Below are 16,614 nucleotides of genomic sequence, written 5' to 3'. Positions count from 1 at the left end.
TATACTTAAAATAAGACTCATCATGTGAAAAGTAGCTTGTTTTTAGACACTTTTTACTTCTTTCAAGCACATTTTTACTTAAAATAAGTAGAAAAATCTGATAGTGGGGCAAGTTTTTCTTTCTTACAAGCACAAAAAACTTGCTTCCACTGGCAGATTTTTCTACTTATTTCAAGTGAATATTTGTTTGAAACAAGTGAAATGATCTAAAAACAAGTTCATTTTTAGGTGATGAGTCTTATTTAAAGTGGAAACAGATTAGTTTTGACTAGAAATGAGACATTTTGACAAGAAATACGACAAAAGATTTTGAGTTTTTGCAGTGTATTCTCTTCATTCTGACAGTTTTATGAATTTATATCAGTAGCTAATGAATTACTGAAGATTTTTGATAACAGTTGTTAAATTCTTTTAATCTTGTTCCACAAAGAGACACGATGAATCAGCGTCAGTCAGTTTCATTAACGATTTATTGATAATAACATTAATTATATATATATATAAATCCAACACTTATGATGGATCAAAGTACACATCACATGTTTTTTTTTTATAGTTTTTATCATGCTAATATTCAACCGTTCATTTTTCTGATAAAAGGCTCAGATTTTGTTAAGTGCATATGTGTAGAAATATATTGCTCCTTTCAGAGAAATATTACTTTGTTGGTGTGTTTATCAGTTATTTTGAGCACCGGGGGGCAGTGCTAGTGTGAATATTAAACCCGGAGTGTGTCTATGTGTGTGTCTTTGATGTCTTTGTCCTCTTTCACTCTATTGAAGAGACATAGAAACACCTATTCTGTTTGCACTATTAAAGTCAAATAAATTGAGCGTGTGCCAGTCTTTGCTCTGGAAGGCAAACTGCCGTGTAATACCATCTCATGCACACACACACATGCACAGATAGATACAAACAAAGGGAAATGAAACCCCTGCAGGACATCAAGCGTGACTTATCTGGTTTTCTAAGAGGTGCATCACATGATGAACCTACCCAGTGTAATGTTTATGAGAGGTCTGGAGTGTTTTTCCCTTGAGGGCATATAGCTACTACAGCAGATATACAGAAGAGTTCCTACGGTAACGGTCAGATGACTAGAGATCCAGCCGTTAGCCGATGGCTACAGATACTGTTGTCTGGGGAAGTTCTATTCCTGCATAAATACAGTTGTCTAAGCGGTACACAAGTCCACAGAGGAGTCTGAAGTCTGAATCACACTGTGCACAGTAACTGTTTCACTCCCCCCTCTCTCTCCTCTGAACTCTGAATCCATGGCTTCTTTACACTGCAAAAACGCAAATATCTTACCAAGAATATTTGTCTTATTTCTAGTCAAAATGTCATTTCTAGTCAAAACAAATCTCATTCTACTTAAAATAAGACTCACATAAAAAGTAGCTTATTTTTAGACAGTTTTTACTTCTTTGAAGCCTATTTTCACTTGAAATAAGTAGAAAAATCTGATAGTGGAGCAAGTTTTTCTTTCTTATTACAAGCACAAAAAACTTGCTTTCACTGGCAGATTTTTCTACTTATTTCAAGTGAAAATTAGTTTGAAACAAGTGAAAATGATCTAAAAACAAGTTAATTTTTAGGTGACGAGTCTTATTTTAAGTGGAAAGAGATTAGTTTAGACTAAAATTGAGACATTTTTACAAGAAAGAAGACAAATATTCTTGGAAAGATTTTGAGTTTTTGCAGTGTACAGTACATTTCTGCAGACTGACTTTTTCCAGAGAGATGAGCTGCAGTCACGGCCTGAACCAGCAGGTGGCGACATCCCCTTAAGAGCTGATGAAGGAACAGTCTGTCTGCCAGAGAAGAGTGTCAACAGGAGGACAGCCTCATCTGCATCTGATCAGTAGGAGCCATCAGAAGAGAGACAGACAGCGGCCTGTTGAAGAAGCTCTGTGAACGTGAATGAAAAGCTAAGGAAGCTCAAATAAGATGCATGACGACATTTATTGATTAACTAGTGGCTACTAGTTTGGGGGTCTGCTTTTAGATCCTCCTTTAAAGGTCAATGAGGGCATAAATTCACAAAAAACAACAAAAAAAACAACATTAAGAGATAGTTACAAAACAGCTGTTGTTCACAATACATGACACTGTGTTTTTATTGTGTGTCTGTAGCTGTCTTTGAGGCCAAGTAGGGGAAAAGGAACTACACACGAAGGAGGATATGATTTGGTGTTTGTAGGACACCACAGAACTGAGAATGTACGTAACTGTAGGGCACATGCACGCATGCACACACACACACACACACACACACACACACACACACGAGTCTTCTGGTAATACTTTACATAGAAAGAGCCGAGTAAGCGTGGTGTATAAATATCATCCCTGACTGTAAAACACATTTAACAGCGAGATGTTGAACGCATCTCAACATCTGGCTGTTATGTATGTATGTGTCTGGTCACACAGACACATACATAATAACATACACAGTACACAGTATATTTAGAGATAAATATACTGTTCTGCATATAATTTTACTCACATTGCTTACATAGTTCAGTAAAGTCTGGAGGATGCATCTGAAAAACAGCTCTTAAAACTTTTTACTTAAATAATTTTACTTAAACACACAGCTCATCTTCCTTGTAATAGCCCTTTAACCTGTTACTATACTGAGACAAAAGAGTTCACAGGAAAACAAAACCACAGACCTGGTGTAAAAATAAAACAAGGTATGATTTTCATATTTGAATGTGTTCCTATTTATTGGAACTAATACTCATTCAGACCCTCAGTAGAAAAAATAATGAAGTTTGCAGTTCTTCTTTCTCTGCTACCACAGTATGGGTAAAAGCGAAGTACGACTTTTTTGTGGTTGTGTTACAGAGTCTGGGGTGGAGGTAGTGGGGGGGTAGCGCGGTGTCGGCTACTGTTGTTGTGAAGCAGAAGGTCATACATGTGTGATTTGTTTATCAAAATCTGAAAACTGATGATTTTTGCTGTTTTATTGTAACAAGGATCATTCAGCAGAAACATGCACATGCACAACAGCTGCTACTTTCACTCCCACTCCTGTTAACTTCTGCATTCTGCTACATTGCTGTTTCTGTTCTGAGTCCAAACATGACCTTTCACTGTTGAATTAAAACTAATATTACTCAGTATTCACACTTACACTGCAAAAACTCAAAATCTTACCAAGAATATTTGTCTTATTTCTAGTCAAAATGTCATTTCTAGTCAAAACAAATCTCATTCTACTTAAAATAAGACTCATCACATTAAAAAGTAGCTTGTTTTTAGACACTTTTTACTTCTTTCAAGCATATTTTCACTTGGAATAAGTAGAAAAATCTGATAATCGAGCAAGTTTTTCTTTCTTATTACAAGCACAAAAAACTTGCTTTCACTGGCAGAATTTTCTACTTATTTCAAGTGAAAATTTGTTCAAAACAAATGAAAATGATCTAAAAACAAGTTCATTTTTAGGTGATGTGTCTTATTTTAAGTGGAAATAGATTCGTTTTGACTAGAAATGAGACATTTTGACAAGAAATGAGACAAATACTCTTGGAAAGATTTTGAGTTTTTGCAGTGTATTTCATTTGAGACACAAAATACAACTTCTGTGACAGCTGTGTTATAGTACAACTTGCCCTGCTGCTGTTTGAAAGTTGCAATGAACCAGCTCTTTATCAGTAGTAGCCAAAATAAAATAAAAAAACATACAGAGAGGACGTATGACAAGTGCAAGTTTTAGTGAATCCTGTTGGGTTTTTTTAACACAGACGCACACAGCATTTCTTCTACTAAAAAAAACAACAGACCAACCACAAAAAAATAAAATAAAACATAATTATGATGGAAAGAGCTAAGTGGGGGGAGGTGAACGTGAGAATATAAAAGAACCAGTGAAGGAGACGAAGAAGAACAGGAAGAGAGAAAGAAAAAAAAGTGTCTAGGAAATGAGAATACAAAGGCAGAAGTGCAAGTGGCTGGTGTTAAACAATGTTATGAGAGAGCGCGATGGAGGTGTGCAGGAAGAAACGACAGCAGGTTTGATTCCATAGATAAATACATATACGTATATAGTTGTGGGAGAGAGGAGGAAGCAGTTTAGCCTAGTTGTTGTTGTTGTTGAGAAGAAATTGACTGTAAACTGTTAACAAGGAGAAACACTGAAGACTGCGTGCAACAAGGAGAAACATGGGGTGAGTTATTACTTCTTTTTTTTTTCTTTTGTTCAAATGACAGATAACGGTAGTTCACTTATTTCATCCTAAATCATTTTGACTGGTTGGCACATGTGTAAGTGAAAACATGCAGAATAGTAGCACCGTTTCATATCAGTTTTACACGTGTTTTGCCCGACAGACTCTGTTACTCCGATTACATTTCCTGATGTCTGAGGAGCGTCTGAGTTCATAGCAGGTGTTCTGTTTCCACGATGTTACACAGAGAAATGAAATGAAATGATCGTCATGTCGATATGTGCCACCGAGCGCGATGTGAAATCCTAGGAAAAGCTTTTGAAGGCTTATTATTCTTTTTAAAAGTGAACATGCATATGAAGAACAGGTGAAACGTTGGTGTAGTCCATATAAGGAAGCAGTGAACCGAACACAGGAAGTGGTCAAAATATAAAACAACCTTTTTCAGCAGGAAGTAAAAGATTTCCCACAGGCTGCAGATTTTGCAACAGCAAGTTGACTGAAAATAACTCCCCATCACAGCGCCTCGTGTGAAAATAAACATATTAAGCATGCATGGTTGTGTTATCTTATGTTATACTGGTGCAAATGTTAGTCTGAAAAACCTTCAAACTATTATAACTCAGTTTCACAATGCAAAGACAGGTCCTTTGCAGTCTACAGCGTCATCAGCGTGTGATTGAAAAGCTGTGGTGTGTGTTAGGTGTGTGTGGTAAAAGCTCGACAGTGCAGTTACTTTGCAGATTCATGTTTTATCGTGACACTGATAAGACTCTTTCAATTATACTTTAAATCCTTATTTTCATGATCTATCTTTACTGTGGTTTTTACAAGTTGTACTACTGTACCACTGAAGGATTTTTGACACTTCATTGCTTTGTTATAGGTCAAACACCTCAAACTATGACTTACATCCAGTCATGAATACTTCTCACTCAGTTCAAAGTGAATTATCATTATCAAAACCTTTTTCTGTACCTTGCTTTGAGGAACTTACAGAAGCCCTTTTCATTGAAAAAAAAACAAGCAAGATATTATCCATCACATACAAGTTACATAAACACTTCTTAGCACTGCAACATTTCTATTTTCACTGATAATGATTCACATACAGTAATGATAATTGGATGTTTCCAATGGCAACTTGTCGTGTCTTTGTTTATACAAGCATGTGATGATGTCCTTAACAGAGAATGCTAATAAAAAAAAAGAAAGAATCGCTCCATGTCTGGGAAATTAATTAGAATATGTTTACATGTCACCTATTAATAACGTATTCACTTCATACTGTATTCTCTCCCTGACATGACCTAAATCTAAAGATAAAGCATCTTGATATAATATTTACTTGTTCTCGAATATGATTTTTTGCACCTTACCTTTTTAACCCAAGTTATTTTTTATTTACCCCATCACGACACTATAATTGTTTTGCTGCCAGCCACTTCCTTCCACCCTGTGGGTTTTCTGTCTAGTCTGCAGCATCTTGTTGCCTTAAAGGGATAGTTCACCCAAAATTAAAATTTCACTCATTATCTACTCAGCCTCATGTCGACTAAGGGCTGTGAGAATTTTCAGAGTCCTCCGTGGCTTCTCTGAGTTACGGGGGGGTCGGCGCAGCAGTATTTGTCCATATAATGGTTGTGAATGGATACCACTTTTCTTCGTCCAAAAAGACACACCAAAAAACATCCAAATACCTCCATGCTGCTCGTCTGTAATGTCCCTCTTGTATTGAAGCCCCGACATGAGAAATTGTTCCTGTGTCAGTGCAAATCATGCAAGATTTGCACTGACACAGGAGGAGCAGTGAACTGAGACACTGGGAACTTCCGCTACAAATAAGCCTAAAACATAGACTTATTTAATTTTTTTCGGAACAATTTCTCATGTCGGGGCTTCAATACAAGACGGACATTACAGACGAGCACTATGGAGGTATTTGGATGTTTTTTGGTGTGTCTTTTTGGACGAAGAAAAGTGGTATCCATTCACAACCATTATATGGACAAATACTGCTACGCGGACCCCCCCCCCCCGTAACACAGAGAAGGCACGGAGGACTCTGAAAATTCTCCCAGCTCCTAGTTGACATGAGGGTGAGTAGATTTGAGTAGAGAAGATTTGGGTGAACTATCCCTTTAATTCCTCTCATCATGTCTCCCTTCCACAGTGAGTCCAGTATTTGTCAGGTGAGGGCCACGGTCATGCTGTACGACGACGGCAGCAAGCGCTGGGTTCCTGCGGGATCGGACTCTGCCTGTCTCAGTCGTGTCCAGATCTACCACAACCCCGCGTCCAACACTTACAGGGTGGTGGGACGTAAGATGCAGGCTGACCAGCAGGTACGAGACAAGTGCACACAGACAGACAGACAGACAGACAGACAGACATTCACCTTTATGCACTGCAAAAACTCAAAATCTTTCCAAGAATATTTGTCTTATTTCTTGTCAAAATGTCTCCTTTCTAGTCAAAACTAAACTCTTTTCTCTTAAAATAAGACTCATCACCTAAAAATGAACTTGTTTTTAGATAATTTTCATTTGTTTCAAACAAACTTTCACTTGAAAAAAGTAGAAAAATCTGCCAGTGAAAGCAAGTTTTTTTTTTGTGCTTGTAATAAGGAAGAAAAACTTGCTCCACTATCGGATTTTTCTACTTATTTCAAGTGAAAATATGCTTGAAAGAAGTAAAAAGTGTCTAAAAACAAGCTACTTTTTATGTGATGAGTCTTATTTTAAGTATAATGAGATGTTTTGGCTAGAAATAAGACAAATATTCTTCGTAAGATTTTGAGTTTTTGCAGTGTGTGTACTATAGAGTCTTTCTCTCTTTCCAGCTGAAGCACTTGAAACACTCACCTTTGTATTCACAGCCTTTGAGTTTATAGATAATAATACTATGCATAGGCCTACCTCCAATTCTAGTCAGGAAGAATCACCTAATTATTTCAATATCTGCTCAATTAGTCCTTTAATCCTGTTGGTGCATTTATGGCACACACCATTTTAAAAGACAAAAACTAATGTATTTTTTAATTAATATATATATTTTTTGTAATAATGCTGCCTGCTCTGTAGTTGAACTATCCAAACTTGTGTTATGTTCGTCAATCCAGACATTTTTCATGCTAATTGTCAGTAGTAATGTATTAGCTATTAGCTGTAAGTTAAAATTGTGCATGGTTACAAGAGTCTGGGTTAAGTGCATGGTCATTTAAGCATTGAATAAAAAGCTTCAAATAGTCAATCTTGTGTTAGCTGACATTTCATCTCAGACTCAGTGTAGCCTTTGTAACAGCTCATCCAGAACTGTTTCACTTCTTTTGTGACAAACCACTGACATGTTGTTGCAGAGATAACACCTACACCATTTGACAGCAGACATGTGTCGCCAGTTTATTTTTAAATGTACTAGTTTAAAAGAGACGGAAATGTAACATTGCATTCAAATAAAAGTCAAAAATAAACTCATAAACTCACGTGAGAAGAACTGACTGCATTTTACAAGACAAGTGTTCATGAGCTATAAGCTATATATTAAAAAAAGATCAAATCCTCAGTAGAATCACTGTCCTGTGCTTCTGTTCATGCTTGTAGGTTGTGATCAACTGTCCCATTGTTAAAGGGATGAAGTACAATCAAGCCACAGCAAACTTCCACCAGTGGCGGGACCCCAAACAGGTGTGGGGGCTGAACTTTGGCAGTAAAGACGATGCTGCTCTTTTTGCCCAAACCATGATGCATGCAATAGAGGCTCTCAGTGCAGGTAACCAACCAACCAGCAATGAAAGAGGGCAGATGAGGTCCAGATTGGACAGTGGGAAGTGTATCTGTAATTTATGCTTTAATCTTATACCTCTGCTAACACTCAGTAAACTGCATAGAATTTAAAAATACATTAATCCAGAAAATGACCAGTGTTGTGTTCGGATGAAAAAGCATTTTAACTATAATTTTAGGCTATATACTATACATGTGCAAAAATTATAGTCAGTTTTAGGCAGGTGTGGAAAAAATGCATTAAACTAAGAATGCTTTCAAAAATGGAAGTGTTAATAGTTTATTTTCATCAATTAACAAAAGGGAGTGAACAACCAGAACACAAATCTAAATAAATCATGGTGTGACCACCCTTCATTCATATTATTCTTACTTTACAGCACCTTTTCACTGCTGCCTAATACTTATGCACAGTACTGTGCAATCTTTATAGCCATATTTTTCATTATTTATTTATTTATTTTAACAAAAATAATGCTTTCAGGCCCTGCTCAGAATGGACCCTCTGCACAGGAGCTGGAAAACCAGAGAAGGTAAAGGATATTAAGACTGCAGCTAATGTTTACAGTAATCAACATCACATCATTTAGTATGTTTTCCACCCAACAATCAAGAATGTAATGAAATTCAGTTTTCAACAAGCTTCAAATAATCTTGATATTAAAGTTTGAGCTCACACTGCAAAAACTCAAAATCTTTCCAAGAATATTTGTCTTATTTCTTGTCAAAATGTCTCATTTCTAGTCAAAACGAATCTCTTTCCACTTAAAATAAGACTCATCACCTAAAAGTGGACTTGTTTTTAGACAATTTTCAAATTTTTACTCTAAAAACAAGCTACTTTTTAATATGATGAGTCTTATTTTAAGTATAATGAGATTTGTTTTGACTAGAAATGACATTTTGACTAGAAATAAGACAAATATTCTTGGTAAGATCTTGAGTTTTTGCAGTGCAGCTGTGGAAGAAGCTAAACACTAAGCTGTGAACTGTCTGTTGCCCTGTGAGCAGACAGGAGCAGCAGCGGCAGGAGCAGCAGGAGAGGGAGCGTCTGGAGAGAGAGCGACAGGCCGCGGCTGCAGCAGCTGCCCCCGCTGCTCCTCCTGCTCCTCCTCCTCCACCAGCTCCTCCAGCTCCTCCGCCACCCCCAGGCCCACCACCACCACCCTCTGGATCAGGCCCACCACCACCTCCAGGCCCACCACCACCGCCTGGGTCTGGCCCACCGGCACCTCCTCCACCGCCTTCAGGAGGAGGAGGAGGAGGAGGAGGAGGAGCAAATGACCTGGCTGCAGCTCTGGCAGGAGCCAAACTGCGTAAAACAGTCAAGGTAAGGAGAACATAGGCAACACTTTATACTAAGTGAACACTATTAAGCATTAGTTAAGCATTAAATACTTAACTAATCATTTATAACACAATACTCATTAGTATGTAGTTTATAAACACAGTTAAACTTGTTTTACTCATCATTGATAAGCACTAACTGTATTTATAAACTACATACTAATGAAGGGTGTTGTACATATGGGTAACACTATGATCGGGCCCTCGCGACCTCATGCCACCGCGGACCTGAGGCACGCAGGGGCTGTGGCAAGAAGGAAGAAGGGAGAAAAAACCTGGAAAGAGCGAAGAAACGCAATGTTTTGTTCATCCACCAGGGGGCGGCAACCAGATGTGGGCAGATGAGCTCAGGGGCGGACATTCATGACACACGTGAAATTTGGAGCAAATAGGACAATGCATGAAGGAGTTATGACAAATTGATGGTTCATCCACCAGGGGGCGGTAGGAGCGTAACAAAACATGGGCCGGTGCGTTCAGGGACGGACCCTGATCACACATGTGAAGTTTAGAGCAAATTGGACAATGTTGATGTAAAATACGGCATGGTATGTAGGAGAGAGAGCTGCTTGAAGATGCATGGCGATGGATCAAACATGGCGGCGCCATAGCGGCCACGCCCCTTGACGTAGAGAAAAGCTTTTAATAACTTTTAATCAGCATGGCCTCTGGATGATCTGTACTCAATTTGAAGTCGATCGGACAAAATCCCTAGGACAAGTTCGTTAAAACACAACGTGTGGAAATCACGCCAAAATGACACATTAAAATCAAAATGGCCGACTTCCTGTTTGGAGTAGACCAATGGTGCAAGAGACTTTTTTGTTCGTCTGGACAACTAACACATGTGTACCAATTTTCATCTTCCTACTCCAAAAAAAACCCCTATGGGGAGGGTTTTTTGAAAACTTAAAGGGGGCGCTATAGAGGAATTTGCCCCCCGCCCAATGGGCGTGGCCCCTATCAGATGGAAGAGGTCTCCACCCTGGACATCTGCATCAATTTTTTAATGATGATACGAGTTTATTAAAGCCATCAAAAGGACAAACGTAATTTCATGGCGAGGGACGATAGTCGCCACATCGCCACACGGACGCCATTGCTCGTAGCTTCACAGCGTTCATGATGTAGCTTCACCAACTGGTTCTGCATGTTTTAGAAGTGTAATGAAGTTGATGGGGTCAACTATGTGCCATCAGTACACGTGAAAGTAAAAACTGGAATGGAGCCATCATCATGTCCAGCAAGTTTGAAGCTGATAGGATAAAGTATGTGGGCGTAAGAGCTATTTGAAGTGGAATGGCGAGAAAACGAAAAGTCGCCAAATTTTCACATTCTTTTAATAACTTTTGATCAAAATGGCATCTAGATGGTCTGTAGCCAATTTGAAGTTGATTGGGCGAAATCTGTAGGAGGAGTTCGTTCAAAGAGGTCAAAAGTTCAATTCAAAATGGCCGACTTCCTGTTGACTTTAAGGTATAGGTTACATTGACTTTTTTGTACATCACAAATTTCCGTCTGCCTACGCCAAAGTCACTCCATTCATTCTTACCAAAACAAAATTTCTAGGGGGCGCTATAGTTTATAAATACAGTTAGTGCTTATCAATGATGGGTGAAACATGTTTAACTGTGTTTATAAACTACATACTAATGAGTATTCATGCGTTATAAATGAAGAATTCAGTATTTATTAATGCTTAACTAATGCTTAATAGTGTGATCTTATTATAAAGTGTTACCCATATGTACAATACATAGGTAGGCTAATGGATGATTTCTGGTGTCCATGTTCTTGTAAGTGACTGAGTGAGTGAGTGAGCTGCACAATGAGCCAGATCCTCAGTGAAAGTGTTTTTGTGGTGCAGCAGGATGAAGGAGGAGCCGATCCAGCGCCCAAACCAGCAGCCTCATCCGGTGGAGGTGGAGGTGGAGGTGGAGGTGGTCTAATGGGAGAGATGAGCGCCATCCTCGCTCGAAGGTAAGTTATTGTTTAAGAGACACATAAAGATATAGCTCGTATGATTTGATTCGCGGGACTTCTCATATTTTTAACAATTTTAAACAGGAGGAAAGTTTCGGACAAACCTGCTGTTAAAAAGGAAGAACCAGCTCGCAATGTAAGTTTCCTGTCTCATTCTGTCTAGCTTTTCTGTAATTGGCCTATTTTTATTATGACCAGCAAGATTGAAAGTTTTGGTTTATCTGCAGGATGAGCCAGACTCCCCAGTTTTAAAACCCACAGGACTTAGAGGTATGTAGCATCACTGTCACCTCTCGGACACTCGTAACTGTATGATATGTAAAGAAAAGTGATGATTATTTGTCACATGATGCACTGCAGCAAAGCATGGTAGAAAGAAAAGTCTTAAAGAGTAACTAAAATGATCTTATTTCGGCAGAAATCAGTGAAAAGCCCAAGGAAAAATGTGCTACCATGCCCAGGTAAGAGGCCGATACATCCAACTGTACACAAACACCTACAGATACAGATTCAAAAATCCAATCAGCAGCAACTGTCTGTAAGGTTTGAATGTTTTGTTTTGTTTTGTTTTTCTGCAAAAGGGCCAAATCTTTAACCAACAGTCAGAAGGAAGCCAGCCCCTGCTCTTCTCCCTCCACTCCCCCAGTGTCCAGGTACCAGTCCCACCACTGTGGCTTCAGAAAGCATCCAGACCTTTTCAATCCCCTACACTTCATTGTGTTGTAGATTTAAAGGGACAACGAGGAGTTTTGGAAAAGCAAAGCGTTTTCACACTACATTTATGAGCCTCCGCGCACACCGTAAAATTCTTTGACCGGCGCAAGACAGACTCATGTTTTCATTCATCAAGAATTAAAGTCAGAGGTTCGAAGACGATCACATACCGTCGTAGTTCCCACCATAAACGGCGATTCGGTGGCGTTATTCTCATGACTCGCCGGGCAGCATCTGCGAAACCAACACCAAAAGTAAGGAAACGCTGATCGGCTCGCCCAGCATTTCCGCCACCACTAATTTACTTTACTTTATTTGTTTATTTGGATGGGACAGTGCACATCAATGTACATATAAAAACATGTAAATGTGCCGCATTATAGCAGCAATGCTAATTTCCATCCATTTCCATCCATAATAACAAAATAACGATAGAGACAAAACGATATATTTATAGAAAATAGGCCCATTAACAACAAATTAACGTAGATTCGTCCACATTAATATTGTCGCAGAATTTTTCATTCTGCTGATGGAGAAACTCCTCGTTGTCCCTTTAATTGTAAATGGATAAAATATGTAATAATGATAAATAACCAGTGGTGGCAGACGTAGGCTATATGATGAATGCCTTCAATCTCATCACAGAGGTCTACAGAGAGCTACTCAGAGTTCATAGCCTCGCTCAACACAAAGTGTGAACTGTGTGACCACATACGCTCAGATATGAGCATTTCTAAGACGTGTCAAGTCAGTTCAGTTTGCCACAACCAGATACATACAGAATCGAGGATGGTTGAGGCAAATAGAAAACTCGTGAACACAGCGTCTAAGTACGTTTTGTAAGTGAAGGATTGAAGGATTTCAGATTTTGGTATTCACTGAATTTGCGTAATAAAGAAAAATCTAAAACCACGTTTTTACTTTACTTCCTACATTTGGACGTTTTGAGTAATGACTGATGTGCAAACATCTACAACACAATGATGATGGGGTCTTTAGACTTTATGGAGCCACTTCCTGTCCTGAGATGCCACTTTTTTTTGTGATCTCTGCTTTGCATGCTGCCTAATGTATTAACGGTGAAATGACACCTGCAATAGTGACTTTGTGTTTTTTGTTTTAGAAATAAGAAATAAAGCGCTTGACACTGTGGTTTCTCTGAGCCTGTAATAGCTCAAGGCCTCTAAGTTGCTGGTGTGACCTTGTGTCGCTTGCTCCACTTCGACATGTTGTTGTGACACTGCCCTGCACATGAACTCCTATTTCTCTCTCCGAGGCATGAGCATCAAGTGTGTGAGCTTGTGCAAGTGAAATCTGAGCATCAGATCAAATACAAATATTGATACGCTATCACAAACTCCAGTGTAATGTAAGCAGAAGTGGATGTTTTGAAGGCAGTTAAATTATACTGGCCACAGGAACTTTGTTGAAATGGCTTTGTAAAGACTTGAGGAAGTGCTTGTTCTTACTGAAACACAAGCAGTTGGGGTGATGGCAGATGATTCAATCCAAGTGCTGATTACATTTACTGTTTGACTCGGTGCAGCTGTTCTGTTTCTCTCCTCAGACATTTCCTAATAACTTTTATAATCTATTTGTGTCCGTCCAAAACAAATATGCTGCTTCTGCTGCCCAGCTCTCTCCAAAATAAAAAAGCTTTCTTCATCTTAAGAAGTCTGTTTTGGCTGACGGTAAATATTTTCTTTTCTATTTTAGGATGAAGGTGGTGAAAAAGAACTCAGATGTTGCAGGAAGTGATACCGATTTGGAGCAACTCAAACAGGTTTGTACTTCAATCTGTAGCTCACAGCTGTAATAAACAATGAAGTTGTGTGTTGTGACCTTTCCATAGTGGAGTATTAACTTATAAATCCATGAAATTGAAATATATTTCATGTTATTACATGGTAAATTATGTGACTATAAATAAAGGTAAAATAATGTTATGTTCAACGGCATGCATCTGTGTGATTGTAGGAAATTCTTGAGGAAGTGAAGAAAGAACTTCACAAAGTGAAGGAAGAGATCATCGCAGGTGAGTCTAGTTTCTGTAACTCACCTGCATACACTTGACATTACTGTATTGTTTGTATGTTCACTGTATATTATCTATTTTCTCCAGCACTGATCAAAGAGATACAAGGTGCACAACCCACAAGTGAAGAATGAGACACTGAAGGATGGATCTGAAGAATAATGAATAGATATGAAGTTTTTTTTTTTCATCCAGTGCCAATAATTTCATTTTTCTCCACATTAGAAATCATGTTTTTTGTTTTCTGTTGTCATCAGTGCAAGGTTATTCACATTTCCATTAGTTTTTATTTTTATGGAGTTTTTCAATTTGCTTTTCTTTTTTTTCTTTCAGTTTAGTTTTTATTCAGTTTTAGTTTTTCGTGTATTAGGAGGAAAGTCTTGGTTTGTAGAAGCTTCTCTGTGAGAGCTCTTTTGTGGGATTTCTCTCTTTCAGTTGCTTCCCAGAAATGTTCCCGTCGTCAGTCCTCATGACCGTACATTTACTCGGTCGTACTTGAAATAGTGTCATTATTGAGCTGTGACATTTTCTTCCTGCAACTTTTGCCATTTCTAAGAAACCGAAAACAGCTTATTCAGGTTAGTTTTAGTTAGTTTTGCATTGTTCATTGTAGTTCTTATTTAGTTTTGTGAATTATATTGATATTTCGGAGTCCAATACTTTTTTGTTAACAACATATTAACCAATTTCATTTTTCTACATGAAACTGTGATGCCCACACATTTCAATGCTTAAAGAATATTGTAAGCAAAGTCGGTTCAGACTGAGTTTTGCCCCGGAAGAGCGTGATGGCGAGCAACGCTCCTGAATCTTACCCCAACACCAAATGTTGAAATTTGTTGTTGACTTAACCTGTCATTGTCAGACTTCCTCCTTCCTGTTCTGTGCTGCTTCCTTTTCAGTAAATTAAATATTAATAGCTTTCGCTGAACTTTAGCTCAGCTGAAGTTATACCTACATACAAACTTAAACTTTTCCCTCATCTAAGATTAACCTCTTTGCTCATCCATGTGCTCACATCTGCAGAAATGAACCACTGTCCCACTCATGGAAGATGTCTTCCATAAATACAGTCCACAAGTAAAAAAAAAAGTAATGCATTTCTCAAAGTGTTAATTTATTTGATATGATTATTAATACAATACGGTTTGAGCAGCATTTAGTGTTGCAGGTGGTTGCAGTATTCACCTAGGTAGTCTAATTTATAAAGGTGCATGATACTGTATTTGTTGAGTCTGTTTTCTGTGTGACATTTTAAATCACAAAAGAACATAGTGCCTCATTTGGACTTGTGGTGTTTGAGTAGATGTTCTATGATACTGGCAGGTTCCTATTTATGTCATGTCATTCACTTCATGAACCACACAACACATTTATTGTCAACATTTGTTTTGCCCCCTGTGTCAAGAATCCTATTGCTTCAGCATGTGCAAGGACTGTTACGTTTTATTGTTTATGCAAATAATAAAAAGTGTCACCCAAACGGAACTGACATTTATTGTTTGTATGATTTTTTTCTATTGAAACAGATTTCTCAGAATCATAAGGCATTTAGGACACAAGCCCAAAGTGTCAGACAGACAGAGTTCACACCTAACAAGTTTAGGTTTCTATCATGATACTGTGTAAATGTTAACCATATAGCGGTTTGATGTGTCACACATTTATTCAAAAGCATGAGAATTCATACATGGTGAATGTATCCTACAGAGAAGGCAGGGGCAGCTGCAGCAGTCGGTCCCATCTACAAAATGTATTTATTTATTCATTCATAGCAACACAAGATGTTTTCTCTGATCAATCCCCTTTTCCATTGCTTGGGGCATCTGGAAAAATGCTTGTCCGGTGAAGAAAAGGTGAGCGCTACCATCAGTCCTGTGTCATGCCAACAGTAAAGCATCCTGAGACCATTCATGTGTGGGGTTGCTTCTCAGCCAAAGGAATGATGGGCTCATCCACAAATTCACTGCAGAATCATGATTTACTCCCACACTCACATTTAACCTCTGTTTATCAACATTTTGGTCTATTGGCCTTCATCAGGACCGACATTTTGATGATGAGATTGAATTTGTCTGGGGATCTGCTCCCAGCAACACCCTTTTCAGGAGAATGTGCATGTTGATGAACTGACAGCCTATGGCTATATTCATTATATACATATCTCTTATTTATTTACTTTTTACATTTTATATTTGTATGGGCTAGGTACTCTCATATTTTACCCTGCTAGTCATCAATGCACCTGCACTGTCACTTTATCCATACACATAGGCTACTCGATCAGGATCAAATTGTTGATTGTTGAATAACTGAATGTCGGCACTGATTGCGTTACTGTTGTTGTCTGTCTTGTTTGTTTCTATGTGTGGTTTCACTTTGAGGTTTAGCTTTTAATCTTGTTGTGCTGTTGTACAATGACAAATAAATTCTGATTCTGAATGGTACCAAAACAAACCCCAGAGCGCAACTTATGTTCCCCACCTCTCAGTCTTAGCCCAGTCCTTCATTGACAATAGTTACTGGACTAGTTGTTCTTTTTGACTAGCTAACAGAATACAATTGT

The 16,614-nt window shown here is 38.4% G+C and overlaps 1 protein-coding gene across 1 annotated transcript; it reads left to right on the top strand.

Moving 5' to 3' along the window:
* The first annotated feature begins 3,929 nt into the window (after positions 1-3,929).
* Positions 3,930-14,198, top strand: LOC146974041 (uncharacterized). The gene is made up of 13 exons (XM_085797113.1): positions 3,930-4,181; positions 6,355-6,526; positions 7,784-7,952; positions 8,451-8,499; positions 8,978-9,296; positions 11,181-11,293; positions 11,381-11,432; positions 11,524-11,566; positions 11,715-11,757; positions 11,878-11,949; positions 13,730-13,796; positions 13,991-14,048; positions 14,136-14,198. Exons 1-13 carry the CDS (start codon positions 4,177-4,179, stop codon positions 14,180-14,182), a joined length of 1,209 nt encoding a protein of 402 aa, XP_085653239.1. The 5' UTR covers positions 3,930-4,176; the 3' UTR covers positions 14,183-14,198.
* Positions 14,199-16,614: the final 2,416 nt, after the last annotated feature.

The sequence above is a fragment of the Trachurus japonicus genome, chromosome 14, assembly GCF_045865225.1.
Source record: "Trachurus japonicus isolate A0001 chromosome 14, Traja_1.0".
Lineage (NCBI taxonomy): Eukaryota > Metazoa > Chordata > Actinopteri > Carangiformes > Carangidae > Trachurus > Trachurus japonicus.
This window is presented reverse-complemented; position numbering and strand designations above follow the sequence as displayed.